Raw genomic sequence first — 18,273 nt, forward strand, 5'->3', positions numbered from 1 at the left:
CTGCTTGTCGTTTGTACAGCTTACCATAGAACAAAACGAATAGCAAATACTCAAGTGTTCAAATTTTTAATCCGTTTGAATCAGTGCAAATATTTTTTTATTTTTTATTTTTATCATTTTATTCTAAAGGATCATAATTAGCTTTTGGCTTTAAGGCTTTTAATGAGAGCCCTAAGAAAGTCGTAGAACCAAATGAAGAGCATATATTTAAGTGCTTCAATTTTGAATCCGTTTGAATCAGCGTAAAGATCTTATTTTTCTGATCATTTTATTTTAGAGGGTCATACTTAATTTTTGACTTTAAGGTTTTCAATGAAGGTCCTAAGAGAGTCGTAGAACTAAATGGAATTTAAAATGCTTTTTTTTTATAATCATAAAATTTAAGAGGCTGCTCACATTCTTTTCCGTACCTCTTATGCCTTTTTCGTCCCTCTCACTAACGGAGGAAACCCAAAGTGTGAATCAAGGGAGGTCGCTGTCATTTTTCAAAACTGACGGATACTGTCTGTCATTGTCAGATACAGGGGGTCTGAGTGAAATTTGGCCTTCTTTAATTGACGAAAAACTAACATAGATAAAAAAAAAAAAATTAAAATAAAGAGAAAAAATTACTCTAGAAAACTGAAACACCCCTCAAGAATTAAATAATTTGGTTTGTAATTTTTTTAATTAAAAAACCTAAAAAGCGAAGCCAAGTCAAATCTCCCTACACACCCCCAATTCCTTGGCTTGCCCTTTTCACCTTTCCCTTTCTCTCTCTGATCTCTCTCTCAAAAACCAACCCCCCTCTCTCTCTCATCTCAGATCTCCCCCCAACTCTCATCCCCAATGGCAGCCCCCACCCCACGCGAAGACAACGTCTACATGGCCAAGCTAGCCGAGCAGGCCGAGCGCTACGAGGAGATGGTCGAGTTCATGGAGAAGGTCTCCGCCCTCAACGACTCCTCCGAGGAGCTCACCGTCGAGGAGCGCAACCTCCTTTCCGTCGCCTACAAGAACGTCATCGGCGCCCGCCGCGCCTCCTGGCGCATCATCTCCTCCATCGAGCAGAAGGAGGAGTCCCGCGGCAACGCCGACCACGTCGCCGCCATCAAGGAGTACCGGGCCAAGATCGAGTCCGAGCTCTCCTCGATCTGCGACGGGATCCTCAAGCTGCTCGACTCCAAGCTCATCCCGTCTGCCGCCTCCGGCGACTCCAAGGTGTTTTATCTCAAGATGAAGGGCGATTATCATAGGTACCTTTTTTTTCGGATCATTTTTTTTCCGAAGAAGTTACATTACCCTGATCCTTTATAATGTGCATTTACAATGTCTCCAATTGTTAAAAATCCACTTATAACAGGCTAACCATGTAAATTTATCTCAAGATGAAGGGCGGTTATCATATCTTTTTGGATCATTTTTCCGAAGGAGTTTCACTACCCTAATCCTTTATAATGTGCATTTACAATATCTCCAATTGTTAAAAATTCACTCATAACAGGCTAATCATGTAAATGTACGTACAAAAAGCAAAAAAAAAAAAAAAAAGAGTGCTCCCTTTTTTCCCCATATTTTACAAGAAGTTGCATTACCCTAATCTCAACGTACAATCTAAATCCCTTAACGAGGATCTATTGGATGACAAGTCTGGTGCCAGCAGCCGCTGTAATTCCAGCTCCTATAGCGTACATATATTTAACTTGTTGCTGTTAAAAAGCTCATAGTTGGATTTTGGGTTGGGTTGATCGGTGCGCCCCTACCCATTTTCGGGTGGTGTTGGCGTATACATCTTTCAATTAACTAAACGACTCTCGGCAATGGATATCGCGGCTCTTGCATTGATGAAAAGCATAGCAAAATGCGATACTTGGAACTTATTAACAAGAGTATCAATGTTCTCTTTAACTCACAACCTCACTACAATTAAGTATAACCACACAACCATTGGGCCAACTGTCCCGGTTTTTATCATTATTGTAGGTACTTGGCGGAGTTTAAGTCTGGGGCTGAGAGGAAGGAAGCTGCGGAGAATACGCTCAATGGATATAAGGCTGCTCAGGTTTGTGGATATATACCATGTGAAATTTGTGACTGTTGTTATGAAATGTGGAGGCGGATGTTACTGTTCATTGAGCTATGCGTGGAACCCTACGGAATGGTACTTAGGGTGTAATTGGGTCTATATGAACAGAACCATCCTCTGTCACGTGTTGGTGTGATTTGCTATGATTTGCTGAGTTATTTGTTTTCAAAAACCGATGCGAATTTTGTAGTTGGTGTTCCACAAGTGCTGTTACAATGAATGGGCATTCTATCGGTTGAATTCTTGTATCAATGTCGAGTTCTAGGCCTCAATTTCAGCTTTGCGTAAAGCCCCGAAAATGGTGTTGCCAGATGAATGGGTGTTCTATCGTTTGAATTATGGTTTTGCTAGATGTTTAATGTTGAAATTTGGATTTAGTTTTCTTCTATCAAGGTTTACATTCATGTATCAATTTTGGGTATGATTCTTAGTACTTTGTCGATGTTACGTCGGTTACTATCTTTGAGTCAAAATTGAAAGTATTGATTTTATAATTGTTATATTGGCGTTTGCAGTGAGATATGTTGGAATATATTGTCCTTGTCAGTGCTGTATTTGGAATAAATTGTTCTTGTCAGTGCTGTATTTGGAATAAATTGTTCTTGTCAGTGCTGTATTTGGAATAAATTGTCCTTGTCAGTGCTGTATTTGAATGTCATCACTTTTGAATTGCAAATGAAATTAGATTGGTACAAACAGGGAATCCCTTTTCTTTTTTCTTTTCAACATTCTTGTTTTTAAATAACTGTAATGCCCTGTTGACATCCATTATAATACTTTCAATTTCAATATTTCATATGCAGGATATTGCCAATGCAGAGTTGGCTCCAACCCATCCAATTCGGCTCGGATTGGCTCTTAACTTCTCTGTGTTTTACTATGAAATTCTGAATTCACCAGATCGAGCATGCAGTCTCGCAAAACAGGTGAAGGGACATCTTAATCCCTAATTTTGACTTCCACTTCATGTTTGTTGTTAGAGGTATTGGCAGAAAGCATCATCCTATCTCAAAAAATGCATAACAAATTATTTTGATATTGATGATGCCAAGGACGGGACAATGATGCTGCTTTGCTGTTGCATATTTGACCTGAATGATTATTGTAGCCTTTCTGTTATTATTTAAAACGATGGGTATGATGCAAATGCCTACCAGATACAGGTGGCATGTGGGCCTGCCTTCAAAAGTTTTGGAGATTTCTAGATCTGGCCTTTGCAACTAATGAGATATTACAAACAGAAAATATATGGGTGAAGGCTGTAACTCTGGTTGTATCTGGGGCTTTAAGGAACTGGAAATTAAATGAACAAAAATAGTGAGTGAATTATAATCTTGACATCCTTTTGCACAGGTGTAAGAGGCAGGCTCTTTAGATGCACAGTGTGGTGCCTCTTGACATTCTTACCCTTGTGGTATAGGATGGTATTCTTTATAAGTTATTAGAGACTAATATTGCTGTAATTGCTATTTGGTTTGTATCAGGCTTTTGATGAAGCCATCGCAGAGCTGGATACACTCGGAGAGGATTCGTACAAGGACAGCACCTTGATAATGCAACTTCTTCGTGATAATCTGACTTTGTGGACCTCAGACATGCAGGTTTCTATCCACTCTTTTTCTGATTGTTTTTGTACCTTTCAATTTTCACACTGTGTATTGTATTCTTTCAATAACAAATGGTTAACCCATTTATAGGAGGATGGAGGAGATGAGATCAAAGAAGCACCCAAGCGTGACGACGAGCAGCATTAGTGGTCTCATTTGTTTCTATTTTAGCATGTCTCTTCTCCTAAGTATGTTTTTGACTGGAGAAGTTGCCTATCTATTCCCCTACGAGTCTCTAGGATTTGATGCCCTGATTTATGAGTACCTAATTTTTTAGTTCACCTTTTTCATTTTCAAGAATCTTGTTGTTTGGTCTTTGGATTATGAAGTTTTACGTTTCTGGTTAATGGGGTGTGGCTTATTTTGATTGCTGCCAACATCTTATCTTGGGGTGGAATTGATGCCTCCACAAGAACCATGTTTCCTCCCTTGCTTTGATATTGGGGATATTTCTTGAATCAAACTTGGCATTTGTTTGTATCTCTTTCGTTACATGCATAGTTTCTTGTTGTTTGCTCATGATTCATCTTGTTTGAGTTGCTGTGGGATAGTACTTGAGCATTTCGAGTAAATTAGCCTTCGGCATTTGTTCTGGAAGATGGATTTTATCTGGATTTTCTGTGTTCAGAAGCCCTGGTCAAGGATGAAGTTTACATTTTCGTTTTTGCTATTGTTGAACATTGGATTCTCAATTCTGTTGAAGATCGAAGGCTGAGGCGCAGAGGTTTTCTTGAACGATATCAAAGTCTATTGCTGTAGACAATTCTTGACTGATGATTAGCTTCTTTAACAAGTGTTTCGGGAGGAATTTTCTTCTAAATGGACCAAAACATTTTTTTTAAGCGATAAAGTTAACTTTCGGAAAGCGCAAATAGAAGGGTTTCTGCAATGATAATGTACATTACTAGTGGTTCTTGACACAAATGGGTAGGTCAAGTTGGAGTACATCATCAAATCATTCTTGGATCATTGGATGTTTGTTCGCTCATTAGTTTAAAAGAGTCGCAAGATTAATTCATTTTTGGATCATTGGATGTTTGTTCGCTCATTAGTTTAAAAGAGTCAGCAAGATTAATTGTGATTCGTGTAAGCTATAGATGGCCGTGTAGTAAGCTGACTTAAGACTAAAAGAAGAATGCGTTTTGAAAAGATCCGGCACGAGCCCGAGAGTCAACTGCAAGCTAGCTTTGAGTTTGATCTGTTCACTTTGGGTGTAGACCATGGAGCAGCTTTCGGGTCACAATTTGATTACTTTATCCAACCCGGTCCAATACGACATCAGTACGTACTACGCTACTACGCATACGTATGAGACGTTACTCGTGCGTATCGTATGCATATACCCTACTCCCGCCCCGCCCCGCCCAAACTCTCTCTCTCTCTCTCTCTCTCTCTGCACATTGCGAGGAAAAATGGCCGACGTCAGTCCAGTGCGTGCGGTGCACAAGAAAGACATGGCGAATTATCTGATAAAGCACCACTTCGATCAGCTTCGTTCCATCAGTCTCTCCCCTGACTCTCGCCTCCATTACCCTCTCTACATCGAGTATTTCCTCCCTCTCTCTCTCTCTCTCTCTTTCTCTCTCTCTGTATCGCAGCATGTAACACGTATTTTTGGCCCTAGCTCTCTCTGCATTCTCCTCTCTCTAAACGCACTCGCTGTCACTTTCTCAGTTTTGCAGAGTTTTTCGATTACCATCCCACGCTTGCGAAGGTCATTTTCTTCAAACCAATTGAATACTTACACCTGTTCGACGAATCAGCTACCTTCGCTCAGGAGGTATTCCTGTTTTTATATTTTCATTCTATAGCTCCGTAAAGTGGCGGCTCCAGAAGTTAATATTCCCTTAATCCCAAAAAAATTAGCCGATATCACGAAATGACGTTAATTTTTGAATGAGAAAATAGAGTTCTTCGTGCATAGTATTTAAAATTTCGATAAGTTCTTTAATTTGGTGTCTAGAAATTTAAAATATTATGCACGGTAAAATTATATATTTTGATCCGAAGATAATACGTCTTTTTGTGATGGACTAACTTTTTTGGGACAGAGGGACGGACTATTGTCTTATGGGTTCAAAAAGTTCTCCGACAAGTTATATTTCGTTTCGCGTTAAACGAAGTTTTTATGACGTAGGAACCAACCCATGGCAGAGCCACATTGGACCCTCCAATGCAATGTAAACCTAGGTGTTTGACAAATTTATACCACCTCAATTCCTACTTAACCTATCAGTAAATCTTAAGATGGTCAATTTTTCTTGATTCTTTCTCCAAAAAAGACAGTAAATTTTGTTAATTTTTTTTTAGAAGAAAGCCAAACATACCTTAATTTTTGCACACTGGAATGGGGTCAGTGTCAGTTTTTCATGAGTTCATATTTTGGGCAATTTAGTTTATGACACAGTAATAGTATTAGAGTTTTTTCCTCATGGGGTCACATGATACCAATGGCTATTGGTTGCCGTTGTCTCTTTCTTGGTATGGGTAGAGGATTGTTGTTGAGTTGGTTTAAGTCAATTTTGGTTTGTGTTTGTGGGAATTCAGAAAGTCATAGATTCAGGTTCAAAAGGTTGGAACAATGCTATTGTGAAGAAGTTTGTGCATGTTCGGATCAATGTTTGCGGTTCTCCTCTTGAATTACAGGGTTAGTTTCTTTCTGTATATCTGTTTTTGGACATAGATTTCAGCTTTTAGTGAAATTGTTTTGTTGGAATTTTGGTTATTTTTAGAAACTTTTCCAAGCATTGGGCGGATTAGAGTGAAGCATCGTGGGAAACTTATCACTCTCAAAGGAACTGTCATACGGTCTGGAGCAATCAAGATGATCGAAGGGGAAGTGGAATTTGAGTGCCGGAAATGCAAACTCAGGTGGTGATTGTGTGCAGATTTGCTGCATTGTGCTTTGGTTCAAAATAGTTTTTCAGCATTATATAAGTACATCAATTATTAGGACAATTATGAGGTACTTTCACCGTTTCACGAACTACAGTTTTAAGATCAGATTTTAGTTCAAGCAAAATTATGAACAATTGTCTAGCGGCTTGTAGTTTTGGTTCAAGATGCTATAGTTTTCACAAAGACTAGCATGATTTGACCTTCCAACAGCGAAATGATGGTCGCATTAATTATGATACTCAGAATAGAACTCCATATCCTGCATATTACATCTTTCTCTGCGGATTTATCTTTAACTCTACTGTTCATCTCAGTGATAGTATTCTTGCTACTCGTAGAAATTCTGTTATTTGATGTTCTTGGCTAAAGCTCATATTCTGCACAATGGTTTTGCTACTCATTTTGTTTTGCTAATCTTGTATTCGCAAACAATCATCTGATGTAGCAAGAAACCCCTCAAGCCAAACGAAACATAATAGCATGCGAGGTTTTTTGGTTGGTGCTTTCAATGGTAAATTTCCCTAGAAAAAAATTGGTATTCAAACAGTTGCACAAGCTGAAGACCGTTGACCATGTCAACAGCAGGCAGCAGCAATGTCGGTATGGGATCAATGATACACAAGACAATTGTGTTTTGTTTGCTGCGTCTGTTGGATGGATAGGCTTATACACTAGGGGCCTGTTTGTTTGAATGGACTAATAATCTCATAGGACATGTAATCCCATCAGATGAATAGAGATGGGATTTGTAGTTCCACAACTCCCGTGATAGTTCATATATCAATCATTGTGGGATTATATATCCAATAGGTATTAATCTGTACCAAAGGAATTTTAACAAACCCCATATATGCGGTCTACCTAGATTTATAGTCTGGTCAAACAAACATGTGACGCCCCGTAGTTAGGGAAAAGACCCGAGTTGAGGCCGTGGTGACCCTAGGGCTTGATGGGAGGGAAAAGACCCAGGTAAAGCTGTGATGACCCTAGTCACCAGTCCCACATCGCTTGGTGAAGTGTAAGTTGTGAGCTATAAGTAATAGATTATGACCCTACCTTGTACAAGGCCTTTTAAAGCCGTGATGGCGTTAAAACTCATTGGAACTTCATAGTTAAGCGTGCTCACCCTGGAGTAGTCCTAGGATGGGTGACCTACATGGAAGTCCATGGAGCTTGGGCGGCTAGAGCGGACAATATTGTACAAGGCAGGAGCGGGTCATTACAAAACAAGCCCTATGGGCTGGCATCTTAGATGCTCAATCTAACCTTAACTACCGGGTTCAACAAACCTATAGTAGAATGCTCATATGTAAGTTATTGGTAATAGGAACCACTAATTAAATGTGAATTACTCCCAACTTAATCTTCTTTCTGAATCAAGATCTGGTAGTTGTTGATCATCCTTTCTGCCTTTAGATGAACACAAGTGTTATCCTTTGAGAATATTTCTGAATATACCACAGATACGATGGTCTATGATAGTTGGTGTTTCACAATCACAACTAATTGTGTTAAAGTTGACAATGCGTGAGCACAGGTTCACAGTTTATCCGGAGTTGGAAACAAGAAATACGCCGACAAAGCCATCAGTTTGCCCATCCCAGGTATACTCTTTACTCTTTTTGTGAAAACATATATTCTTCTTTCTTTTTCCGACTACTTGATGTTTCTAGGAGGATGTGTGCAATTAGGTGGCGAGAAATTGGCAAATAAACCATGCCAGGTGTTACATACAAACCATGTGTTGCATACGAAATAAGAAGGCCATCGTTTTCTTTTTTCAGAATGACATTTGCTTCTTTATCATGAAATTATTTTTACGTATCTATTTCTTAGTTTCTTAGCTTTTTTTGGCAGACTCAACAGGGTTGGATTCAGGCTTGTAAATATGACATTTGAACTTTTAGCTAAACTTTGCTTTTCAGACACGGTTTCAAAGTTTCTTGTGTTTTTCCCTACAGTGTCTTGCTCTTGGAAGCATTTATTGGGAAATTTTGTGCATGAAGTTCCGTCTTGATTTGCTATTCACCGTGGATAATGACTAAATTCATTTTTTTCCACAACAGGGTGATGAAATTTGTGGAGGCACCAGTTTCCTACCTGTAGATGGCCCCGTGTGCCATGATTATCAGGAAATTAAGATCCAAGAAAGTACACAAGTGTTGGGTGTTGGGGCAATCCCTCGTTCGATTCCTGTCATTTTGAGTGATGATCTTGTTGACATTGTCAAGGCTGGAGGTAACATGTTATACAAAGCTCATATTTGATTTCCTAGAGAGGCTTGGTTATACCAGTATATAATAAAGGCATTCATTGCGAGATCTTTAGCTATTGCAAAAACCTGTTCTTCAGGTCTATATTTACCATGAAAGGAACAAGTGTTAGCCCGCCTCACAAGCTCTTGAACCATATATGTTACTGTACTCATTCAGACATCAAGTTGTACATAGGATACCCACTTACGAGGTAGTGTATCCAGCAGTTTAGTTGAATGATATGTCATAGGAAGACGAGAGGGTCTTGACCCACAAGTTCTTTCTTTACTGCAGCTTAGGCATGTCATCTTGAGTTGCGTGGAAGATGAGGTTGTGTTTGGAAATGTACCAACTGGGAAAAGTTCCTATCTTAATTATTCCACGGACTGTCTTTAGATTTCATGCTAACTAACTAATTACATGTAGTGTGTAGGAAAGAATTATGCCTTTGTTCTTACAATAATGGTGAAGAAGCCTTTGAAATTTGGACACTACTTAGTTTATTCTATGAGCCTCCTAATTACATGTAGTGTGTAGGAAAGATTTTTGCCTTTGTTCTTCCTATAATGGTGAAGCCTTTGAAATTTGGACGCAACTTAGTTTATCCTATGTTGCCTCCTGCCTCTTGGGCTATTAATGTTCTCTCTACGATGTACAAATAGATAGAATTGTTCGCGTTATTAGCTTAGAATTTGAGACAAATAGTACATTAGTTTGAAATAAGATTAAGATAACATATTTGTATATGAAGGAAAAAAATGTTGCAAGGAATAAAACATACAGCTGAAACGATGTTTTACATGAACTCTTCAAAATGACCAATTACCCATGTCAAATACTTATTTTACGTCCAACAGTTGTTATATAGTTGTATTTAACATTCTCCTACGTGTATATTCAATTGCACTGTTGATATAAAATGATTTTTTTATCAGAATTGCTACAAAATGATTGAAATGTCCATTTTCATACTTTCATTGACGACACGTGTTATCCCAGAAAGTAGACTAGCATACAAAAATATTGACTCCTTTTTGCTGAGTCCGCATACCATTCAAATTGAATTTTGATGGGTCCAAAACTTTGAAACCTACAAATGCTCCTGCACCTACTACGTACCACAAGTCCATGGAAAAGGAGATTTGGTTCAGGGATTGACATGAAGGGATCAAATTAATGGTTGTTTGTGGCAACTCAAAAAGATATAAGCAGTCTGAGTTTCTTATGGTCCAACGAGCATGATCACAAACACCTAAATTTTTTTATAATGGGGATGCAATTTGTTGGCTGACCTGCGCAGAGTGCATCAAGTGGAGTTAGAATACAAGAACATGTAAGCATTAGATGATGAGACATGATGTGTAAAGGACTGCTATGGAATAGAATGTCCTTGCCCCTTGTTCTGCACCTGGCAGGTGAGAAGTTAATGCAACATCAAGAGTTCAAGACAATAATCTTCTGTCCACTTCCTGTATTCTAATTATGGGGTCTTAGCACAAGTTTTGCGGTTTAAATCCATTCTCAGAAAAATAAAGAGAGTATTGTGATGTCTCCAGCACCTTCACAAAATAAAGAACTGTAACCTTAATATGAAGTTGTGTGGTATAGTGATAGCTGATAAATTTTATGGTTTTTTGCCATTTGCATCATGCTCCTGCTATGTATTTTGTCAAACTTTGTGCTCTCCAAGCTGAGAATGATGCTTTTGAGTTGTATTCAGATGATGTTATTGTTACTGGGGTTTTGACGGCCAAATGGTCTTCGGATTTGAAGGATGTGCGTTGTGACCTTGATCCTGTATTAATTGCTAACCATGTGAGGTAATCAGAGTGCTTTCTTCGTTATGATATTGAATACCGTTTGATTGCTATTACACTTGGGGAACATGAGGAAGCATTTTAAAAGCAATGATGAGAGAGCTTCTGGCATTCTGCACTTGATCGTTGGTGTTAATATGGCACTGTTGAAGTGGGGATGTTAGTTAAATTTCTCTTGGTGGTATGCATTATATTCATGATCCTGTTACGGCATATATTTGTTTTCTGTAGCTGAATTTGCAAATAGCTCTATATAGTTACATAATGAGGTAAAAGAAAATTTGTGTCTGATTTCCAAAGTTAAGATGACTTCCTTAACGCTTTATTTAATGAATCGTGACCTTGTGCTTACAAGTTTCTGTTAAACTACTCAAAATAGGACTCCAAATGATATTATTTGCATACTTTTGTTCCTTGCACTTCCATGGCCAATTTGAAGAAGTAAAGTGCAAGTGTGGAATGAAGCTTTAACCTTTATGTACTTCCACTAACCAATATTGGCGTCTATATTGCAAATTTGTAAACACTTGTCTCGATTTCAAAACCTTGGGTGAGGTCATATTCAACTTTTGTGTCGCTGTTAACTAGTGGATGCGCAATTATCTTGCTCATTTGACAAATACTTTCTGTTTTGATCCTTTACTCCTTTTCCATACGGATGCGCAGTCCTTAGCAGTTTGAAGCATAGTTTTGGTGCTTTTTCGCCCTTATGCAAGGTTATTCAGTGAATGTAGTCATGTGTCTATAATGATAAACAGGTTGAGACATAAGTAGATTTTCTCTTTCCCATAAAATTATTTTGATGACTCTTCTCCTTTTCAGGAGAGTTAATGAGCTGAAGTCAGACATTGATATTCCAGATGATGTTCTTATGACGTTCGAGCAATTCTGGTTGGATTTCAAAGATAAACCTTTGAAAGGTACAATTGTCTTATTTAATCATTAAAGTCCATTTGCTTCAACACCACACAAGGTTCTTGTTTATATCCCGTTTTCACTTTTGTAGTTTTTCCTTCAAAGATTTCAATACTATTACAGGGAGGAATGCCATTCTGCGAGCTATATGCCCACAAATTTTTGGTCTCTTCACTGTAAAGCTTGCAGGTAACCTATCATTCCATAAATAATTTGTTTTGTATTTAACTTCCAAGGTTAACACTGCATTGCATACTTCAGCTTGGATTTAGAAGTTCAAGGAAATTATTAATGTTATTCCTTCAATCTAGTGGCATTAACACTTATTGGAGGTGTCCAACATGTTGATGCTTCTGGGATGAAAGTTCGGGGAGAGTCTCATTTCCTTCTGGTTGGCGATCCAGGTGACCTTCAATTGTCCCATGTAACCCATATGTAGAACTTAACTGCCGTTATTCTGTGCGTTTTCTTTTGCATAAATTTTTGCTATACAGAAGCACAGAAGCAACTATGGTTGATCATATTAACTACTCCGCCCCACCTATGGTCTTCCTTGGGGAAGTTTATCTTTTCTAAAGTACTGTAAAACTATGTCCACCTTTTGGCTACGGTACATAAATAGTTAAATCTGATGGATGACTTGAGCAAAGGCTGTTTTCTGTTCTCAGACATCTAAAGGAAAACAAGCAGATCCACATTACATCATTACAGTATGTGCATGTATATTCCTGATTTCAACTCCACACAAGATTGACTTTACCTTTTTGGAATGTGCGCTTGAATAAATGACTGTATAGTTTTCTGCTCCATTATCTGGTTGCAGAGGTTGTCTCAGGTACAACCTTCATCTGTTTAAAGAAAACTGATCCATTGACATTTCTCTCTAATTCTCTTACTCTATAAGGTACTGGAAAGTCTCAGTTCTTGAAGTTTGCTGCTAAATTGAGCAACAGATCAGTTATTACTACTGGGTTGGGAAGCACTAGTGCTGGATTGACAGTTACTGCAGTCAAGGATGGTGGTATGTGCTTTCACCTTCTGGCTTAATATTTATTCCGAACTATAATATACCTACCTACGTATCTGTTGAGTGTTGATGTACTTGTCTCCCCATATGCTTTCTTGGTCATTGTTCTTTTAGCATGTCAGACGCATTTACAGTTGCCATCTCTCCAGTTCTTACTTCTCCTCTTTCTCCTGTGTTTCATAAAATTCCATTTTTAACTTGGTGCTATGCTAATATGGACTTAGGAAACAGTAGCAGAGTGCTTTAGAGGACTCTGTCAAGTGTCAACATAGTTGTCTACTAATCTCAGCTGTAAGACAACTAGGATGATTGTGTTGACTAATGTCAGCCTCCTGCTGGCAGAACTGTGGTAGTTGTCCATAAATTTTGAACATTTAGTAGAAGTTATCTAAAAGCTTAGTGCAGTCGTGCAGAAGACTTCAAAATTTTGTCCTCCCCAAACTCATAAAGGTTTATTGCTTGATCCCACGAAGGGCATTTGACATGAAAGAACTGTCAGTACGATTTTCAATAGTCCATGTCAGATTTCAGAAATAGTGGCAGGTAGTCTTTCTTGCTCTGGCATTGACTGCATATGTTTGTTGCTGAAATACATTGTCATTCTTATTGATGGAGCTGTGGCTAAATGATTTTACCAAGGGATGGCTTTGGAGTTTGGAATGTGAGACTCCTTATCACCTCTCATATTGCAGAAGTCCCACCAGACTACAATTTCCTTCTTGTACTTCGTATTATCTATTATTGTGGTTTGATGGCTCTGGAATGTGAGATTCCTTATCACCTCTCATATTGAAGAAGCCCCACCAGAATACAATCTCCTTCTTTTACTTCAGATTTCTTGGCATCACAAAACAAATGGCGCGTGTTTGTAAAATTCTTTTGAGTTCCCCGAGAAGTTTTCTTTGGACCTGCTTTTCACGTAACAGATATGGAAAGTTCAGCTCCATAGAATATTGTAAAATCACTTGGTACGAAAAACTAATCAAAATGATTACTAGATGCATTTATTGAATTTTCAGGTGAGTGGATGTTGGAAGCTGGGGCCCTTGTTTTAGCAGATGGTGGTCTTTGTTGTATAGATGAATTTGACAGGTATTACTTTTGAGATGGGCATTATACTCCTTTCTTCACTCTAATCAACGCTCACAAGAAACCAACTTATCCTGAGTGTTATCGTGCCTTGGTAAGAGGTACTCCACTTCTGCAGTCTATTTTGTTTTGAGATTTCTATTTTAGTAGGAAACTGGCGTATGCCACAAGGTGATTATTTGAGCTTCGCCCCCTGGTTATTTAAGAACTTAGAGATGATAAGATAACTAGTATATGAAATAAGGATCCTTAATCATAGTATTTAACAAGTCTAGACATTCTCTATGTTGTAGATATTGAAAATATATTCCATATTCCAGCATCAATTCTTGAGTTTTTCTCTTACTTTGTTTATTCAGTTACGGCTCCCCAATTTCCATTGCGATCATGGGTTCCATACGTATCACAATATCTTATTTGGACAAAAGTGAGATATAGCATATCGAGCTCCCTATAGTAAAATGGAAAGTTTTGTCATAACATTAACTCGTGAGAAACCTCAATAAACTCCAATTGTGCTTGGTTCAATAAGGCATGGAGCTTTTTTTTAGCTTAAAGTTGCTGTATACTTTTATAATCCTTTTGAGCTCATGTATGGTGTACTTTTCACTAGGGAAATCTATCATTCCTTGTGAATCATTTATTTGAGAAACTATTCTACAATCGGTGATAGAGTGCTTCTTGGAAAACCCTTCTTATCAGCGAAAGGAAAGACGTGTTATGGTATTTAATTTGACCTGAAATAACTCCTGTTTGACAGCATGCGAGAACATGACAGAGCAACAATACATGAAGCGATGGAGCAACAGACGATAAGTGTTGCCAAGGTAGGTTAATTTATTACTCCCTCTGTCTCTTTTTAAGTGTCCACTACGGTTCTGCGTGCCATTTTCCGTGGCTTATATCTCAACGTATATTATGTTTTATGTTTTTAAAATCATTGTCTTATAGAAATAATTAAGATCTATCAATCAAGATCCATATTGCATATTTTTAGTAATATAGATTGATAGATATAGGCAATTGAAAATGGCACGCAGAATCGTAGTGGACATTTAAAAATGGATGGAGGGAGTACATTGTAACTAACTGGAAAAAATTCCTGATATTTGAAACTAGAATTACATGTGAATGCCCTGTGCAGTCTCCAATCTCCATAGTTTGATAGAAATTTTTATTGCCTTTACTGTAAAAGATGAGTCGTCCAAGGAAACACCAAGTTGCCCCTACATATCCCACATTCCAAGTACCAATGCTTTATATCCAATCAGTGTAATTCACAAGCTCGAACAAAATTAGACGAAAGCTTCATCCAATTTACTTCATGATGCTATCTAATAGTTGTTAATTGGAAGTTGAACATTTGATTTCTTCTGTTAAATTTCTAGTTGAATAAGAAGATCTTGACTCTGGTGGAATCATGATTCCTGAATGTTCTGCAATTTTTTTCAGGCTGGTCTTGTAACAACTCTCAGTACTAAGACAATTGTCTTTGGTGCAACAAATCCCAAAGGACATTATGATCCTAGTCAACGTATCTTTGTGAGCACTTTTGTTGGATGTTTTTATTTACCTCTACTAACAACTGTTAACTGATTGATTAACATGGGTTATTGTTCACCTACGAAATGTCCACGTATTTTTTAGCAACGCCGAAGATGTCTGGTGGTCTCAAATTCAAGCTACAGTATCAGTCTTTTAGCTTATTGTTATGGTTAAACTTTTTGTTCATACTTAACACAAGCTAGCTCTGTCGGTCAACACGGCACTCTCTGGACCCTTGCTTAGCAGATTTGATATAGTCCTAGTCCTACTGGATACCAAGAACCCGGAGTGGGATGCAGTGGTTTCGTCTCACATACTTGGCCAGGTGATGTTGAATGGCTTTAATGAAAGCATCGGAATAGGTCGAAGTAGTGTTGATTTTTGAATAATCAGCAGGCTGAACCAGAGAAAGGAAAGCATGATGAGGATTTAGCAAATGTCTGGCCACTTCCAATGCTTAGAAGGTGAACATTTTTAAAGCATATGCATCTATAGTGATACCATTTGGCCCAGTGAGTAAACACAGACCAGCATATGATTTTGTCTCTACATAAAACAAAAGCAAATTCTTCAGACTCTTGATCAGCTAGCAATACACTCTCTAACGAGGAAACGGTTTTAATTGCATGCCCCTTTGTTAATAGAAGAATATGTCGAGGTTATTATTGAACTCCTGATTACGAGAAAAGATATTTTGGTTGGCTACATGAATCCTATTTTTCCATTGAGCTCTGTCCAGGGCTACTTGTTCACTTAGATTTAGTAAGGCCAAATCCTTCTGTAACATGGCATCCAAAGTCAGTTTAGGTCTTCCTCTTCCCCTATCCCTACTATCCACTACTATCATAGTATCATGTCACTCTTCTTGACATTTGTCTGTATTTGTTCATCTATGAAATTAAAACTATATAGCAACTGAATTTATGTTTATCAAAATGAGTTAGTTTCAACAAAACAGTGTCAGATTACATTCTGATTACTGAGGACTTCTTGCAGGTACATTTATTTTGTCAAAAGATACTTCAAGCCGGTTCTCACAAAGGAAGCTGAAAAAGTCATTTCGAGCTATTATCAATTGCAACGACGATCTGCGACTCAAAATGCAGGTTTCACAAAGACAACAACCATTTTACACTTCCTGAACATCACCTCGTTTCCTTAAATCATGCATTGTACTGCAGCTAGGACAACCGTGCGCATGCTGGAAAGTTTAATAAGACTTGCTCAAGGTACATTTTTTTTCCATCTATAACATCCATAGAGCATAGACTTCCTACTTTCACCCCAAGTAATTTTTTATTTTTTTTTTATCAGACCCCCTAGTATTATATCTGCTAATGTTTTGTGCTTTCAGCACATGCAAGACTAATGTTCAGAAATGAGGTCACACGATTGGATGCCGTAACTGCTATTCTATGCATTGAATCATCGATGACTACCTCAGCAATAGTGGACAGCGTTGGGAATGCATTGCATTCCAACTTCACTGAAAACCCTGACCAAGAATGTATCCTTTTGGTTTGGGTCTCGGGTGGCGTCTTGCCAATGTGCCGTTGATCCATTTAATCTTTGTAATCCTTTTCAAAGATTAATAAATCTATTTTGCTGCCGTTCAAAAATAAATAAATCTATTTTGCTGCCGTTGATCCATTTAATCTTTGTAATCATTTTCAAAGATTAATAAATCTATTTTGCTGCCGTTCAAAAAAAATAAATCTATTTTGCTGATAAAAAAAAAATACATTTGTATCAACCCACACTCCCCCAAACGATCATTATCTTATTTTTCTCACATAGTTTGTCATACAACATATAGTGTTTGGGCTCATTCAAAATCTCAATAGTTGTACTTTCGTTTGTCAAAGTTTTATAAGTTTTTGACCTGAGTCTGCCAACAATTGTGACCTGGAGGTCACGGGTTCGAGTCGCGGAAAGAGCCTCTCTGCTTGCAGGGGTAAGGCTGCGTACATCAACCCTTCCCCAGACCCCGCAATGGCGAGAGCCTCGCACGCTGGGTTTGCCCTTCATATGAGTCTGCCAACTCTCAATAATTTGGCCTTTGGCCCCCCACTTTGTGATATTTCTGCATCTGGCACTACATGAGGCCCTCATGATGAGGCACATGTACGTGTAGTATGTAGGTTTGCCAAATATGGATATAAAACGTTAAAGTTGTCTCATAATTCATTTTAATTGATTTATCATGCACTCCTGCAAATAATATTAGGCTTCTAATTAGTGAAAAAGTTTCATATAACAAATGGGGGTTCCAAAGCTTTGATTATTTCCCAAAAGTGGTATTCAATATTCATCGTAGTTAGGTGCTGCATATGTTTTGCCGTTTGAAATTATGGGGTTACGTAATCTCAAGATGGTTTGATAGATGGATATTGATGACTACTGCACAAGTAATTAAGAGTCATTTTCCTAGGATCATGTTTCATCTCCATGAACTGATATTCTCTTGTTCTCTCCAGAAATACGAGTTCTTTAACTGTCTTTCCTAGATTCTAAACAGGAAAGGCTGATCATTGAGAAGCTAAGCTGTATTGACGATTTCCCGGACATAGGAAATCTAGCAGGATCTTTAAGAGGATGAGATTATACAGAAAGCAAGGGGTAATCCTGCTTAGTGTAGAAAAGTTGATTTCAAGCTGCTGCTCAAGACCATGGGAAATTGTTTGTCCAAATTTCTATTGGAAGAACCTCATGTGTTGCCTTGAAGAGGTAATATCTTAGACTCTTAGCACTTAACAATCTTATTGTGTTGAAGTGCTAGTAAATATCTTCGAACTACTATTTATTATAGTTTGGATAGTATACCCATTATTATGGTTTTCATCACTGTATTTGGTTCAACTATTTCAACTTTTATTTCAGAGAGTTATAAAAACACAGACCCATAAAGATGACGTCATTCCACATGGGACCCATCCATCCACCCACCCAACTCATTTGTTTCTTGTTCTTGAGCCAGGCCCCTCACCTCAGAGTACTACTCCTCTCTCTCTATCTCTCTTTGTGCAAAGCTTCCAAAGGGAAGGGGGACCGTCTT

The 18,273-nt window shown here is 38.2% G+C and overlaps 2 protein-coding genes across 3 annotated transcripts; both read left to right on the plus strand.

Annotated features, from left to right (window-relative positions):
• Nucleotides 1–698: 698 nt before the first annotated feature.
• LOC131308921 (14-3-3 protein 6-like) lies at nucleotides 699–4,152 on the plus strand. The gene is made up of 5 exons (XM_058335966.1): nucleotides 699–1,235; nucleotides 1,963–2,041; nucleotides 2,869–2,991; nucleotides 3,550–3,666; nucleotides 3,763–4,152. Exons 1-5 carry the CDS (start codon nucleotides 829–831, stop codon nucleotides 3,817–3,819), a joined length of 783 nt encoding a protein of 260 aa, XP_058191949.1. The 5' UTR covers nucleotides 699–828; the 3' UTR covers nucleotides 3,820–4,152.
• Nucleotides 4,153–4,978: 826 nt separating this feature from the next.
• Nucleotides 4,979–18,062, plus strand: LOC131308922 (probable DNA helicase MCM9). 2 transcript variants are annotated; one of them, XM_058335967.1, is made up of 20 exons: nucleotides 4,984–5,218; nucleotides 5,347–5,452; nucleotides 6,220–6,319; nucleotides 6,405–6,543; nucleotides 8,108–8,174; nucleotides 8,637–8,808; nucleotides 10,546–10,645; nucleotides 11,465–11,562; nucleotides 11,681–11,746; nucleotides 11,869–11,961; nucleotides 12,462–12,578; nucleotides 13,604–13,676; nucleotides 14,434–14,500; nucleotides 15,126–15,207; nucleotides 15,422–15,543; nucleotides 15,615–15,682; nucleotides 16,215–16,324; nucleotides 16,400–16,447; nucleotides 16,573–16,725; nucleotides 17,726–18,062. In XM_058335967.1, the coding sequence occupies exons 1-20, from the start codon at nucleotides 5,085–5,087 to the stop codon at nucleotides 17,815–17,817; spliced, it is 2,007 nt and encodes a 668-aa protein (XP_058191950.1). In that variant the 5' UTR covers nucleotides 4,984–5,084; the 3' UTR covers nucleotides 17,818–18,062. The 2 variants fall into 2 exon arrangements, with proteins under 2 accessions (XP_058191951.1, XP_058191950.1); XM_058335968.1 differs by lacking the exon at nucleotides 17,726–18,062 and having other exon boundaries at nucleotides 4,979–5,218; nucleotides 16,404–16,447; nucleotides 16,573–16,712.
• The last annotated feature ends 211 nt before the right edge of the window (nucleotides 18,063–18,273 follow it).

The sequence above is a fragment of the Rhododendron vialii genome, chromosome 11a (genome assembly GCF_030253575.1).
Source record: "Rhododendron vialii isolate Sample 1 chromosome 11a, ASM3025357v1".
In the NCBI taxonomy this organism is placed as follows: Eukaryota; Viridiplantae; Streptophyta; class Magnoliopsida; order Ericales; family Ericaceae; genus Rhododendron; species Rhododendron vialii.

What these genes read in the sequence shown, in the direction of transcription:
- LOC131308921 (XM_058335966.1), top strand. Translation starts at nt 829, where the DNA reads ATGGCAGCCCCCACCCCACGCGAAGACAACGTCTACATGGCCAAGCTA. An exon ending in ATGAAGGGCGATTATCATAG is followed by an intron (nt 1,236 to 1,962) that starts GTACCTTTTTTT and finishes TCATTATTGTAG; the next exon opens with GTACTTGGCGGAGTTTAAGT. An exon ending in ATGGATATAAGGCTGCTCAG is followed by an intron (nt 2,042 to 2,868) that starts GTTTGTGGATAT and finishes TTTCATATGCAG; the next exon opens with GATATTGCCAATGCAGAGTT.
- LOC131308922 (XM_058335967.1), top strand. Translation starts at nt 5,085, where the DNA reads ATGGCCGACGTCAGTCCAGTGCGTGCGGTGCACAAGAAAGACATGGCG. An exon ending in TTCTCCTCTTGAATTACAGG is followed by an intron (nt 6,320 to 6,404) that starts GTTAGTTTCTTT and finishes GGTTATTTTTAG; the next exon opens with AAACTTTTCCAAGCATTGGG. An exon ending in CAAAGATAAACCTTTGAAAG is followed by an intron (nt 11,563 to 11,680) that starts GTACAATTGTCT and finishes ATACTATTACAG; the next exon opens with GGAGGAATGCCATTCTGCGA.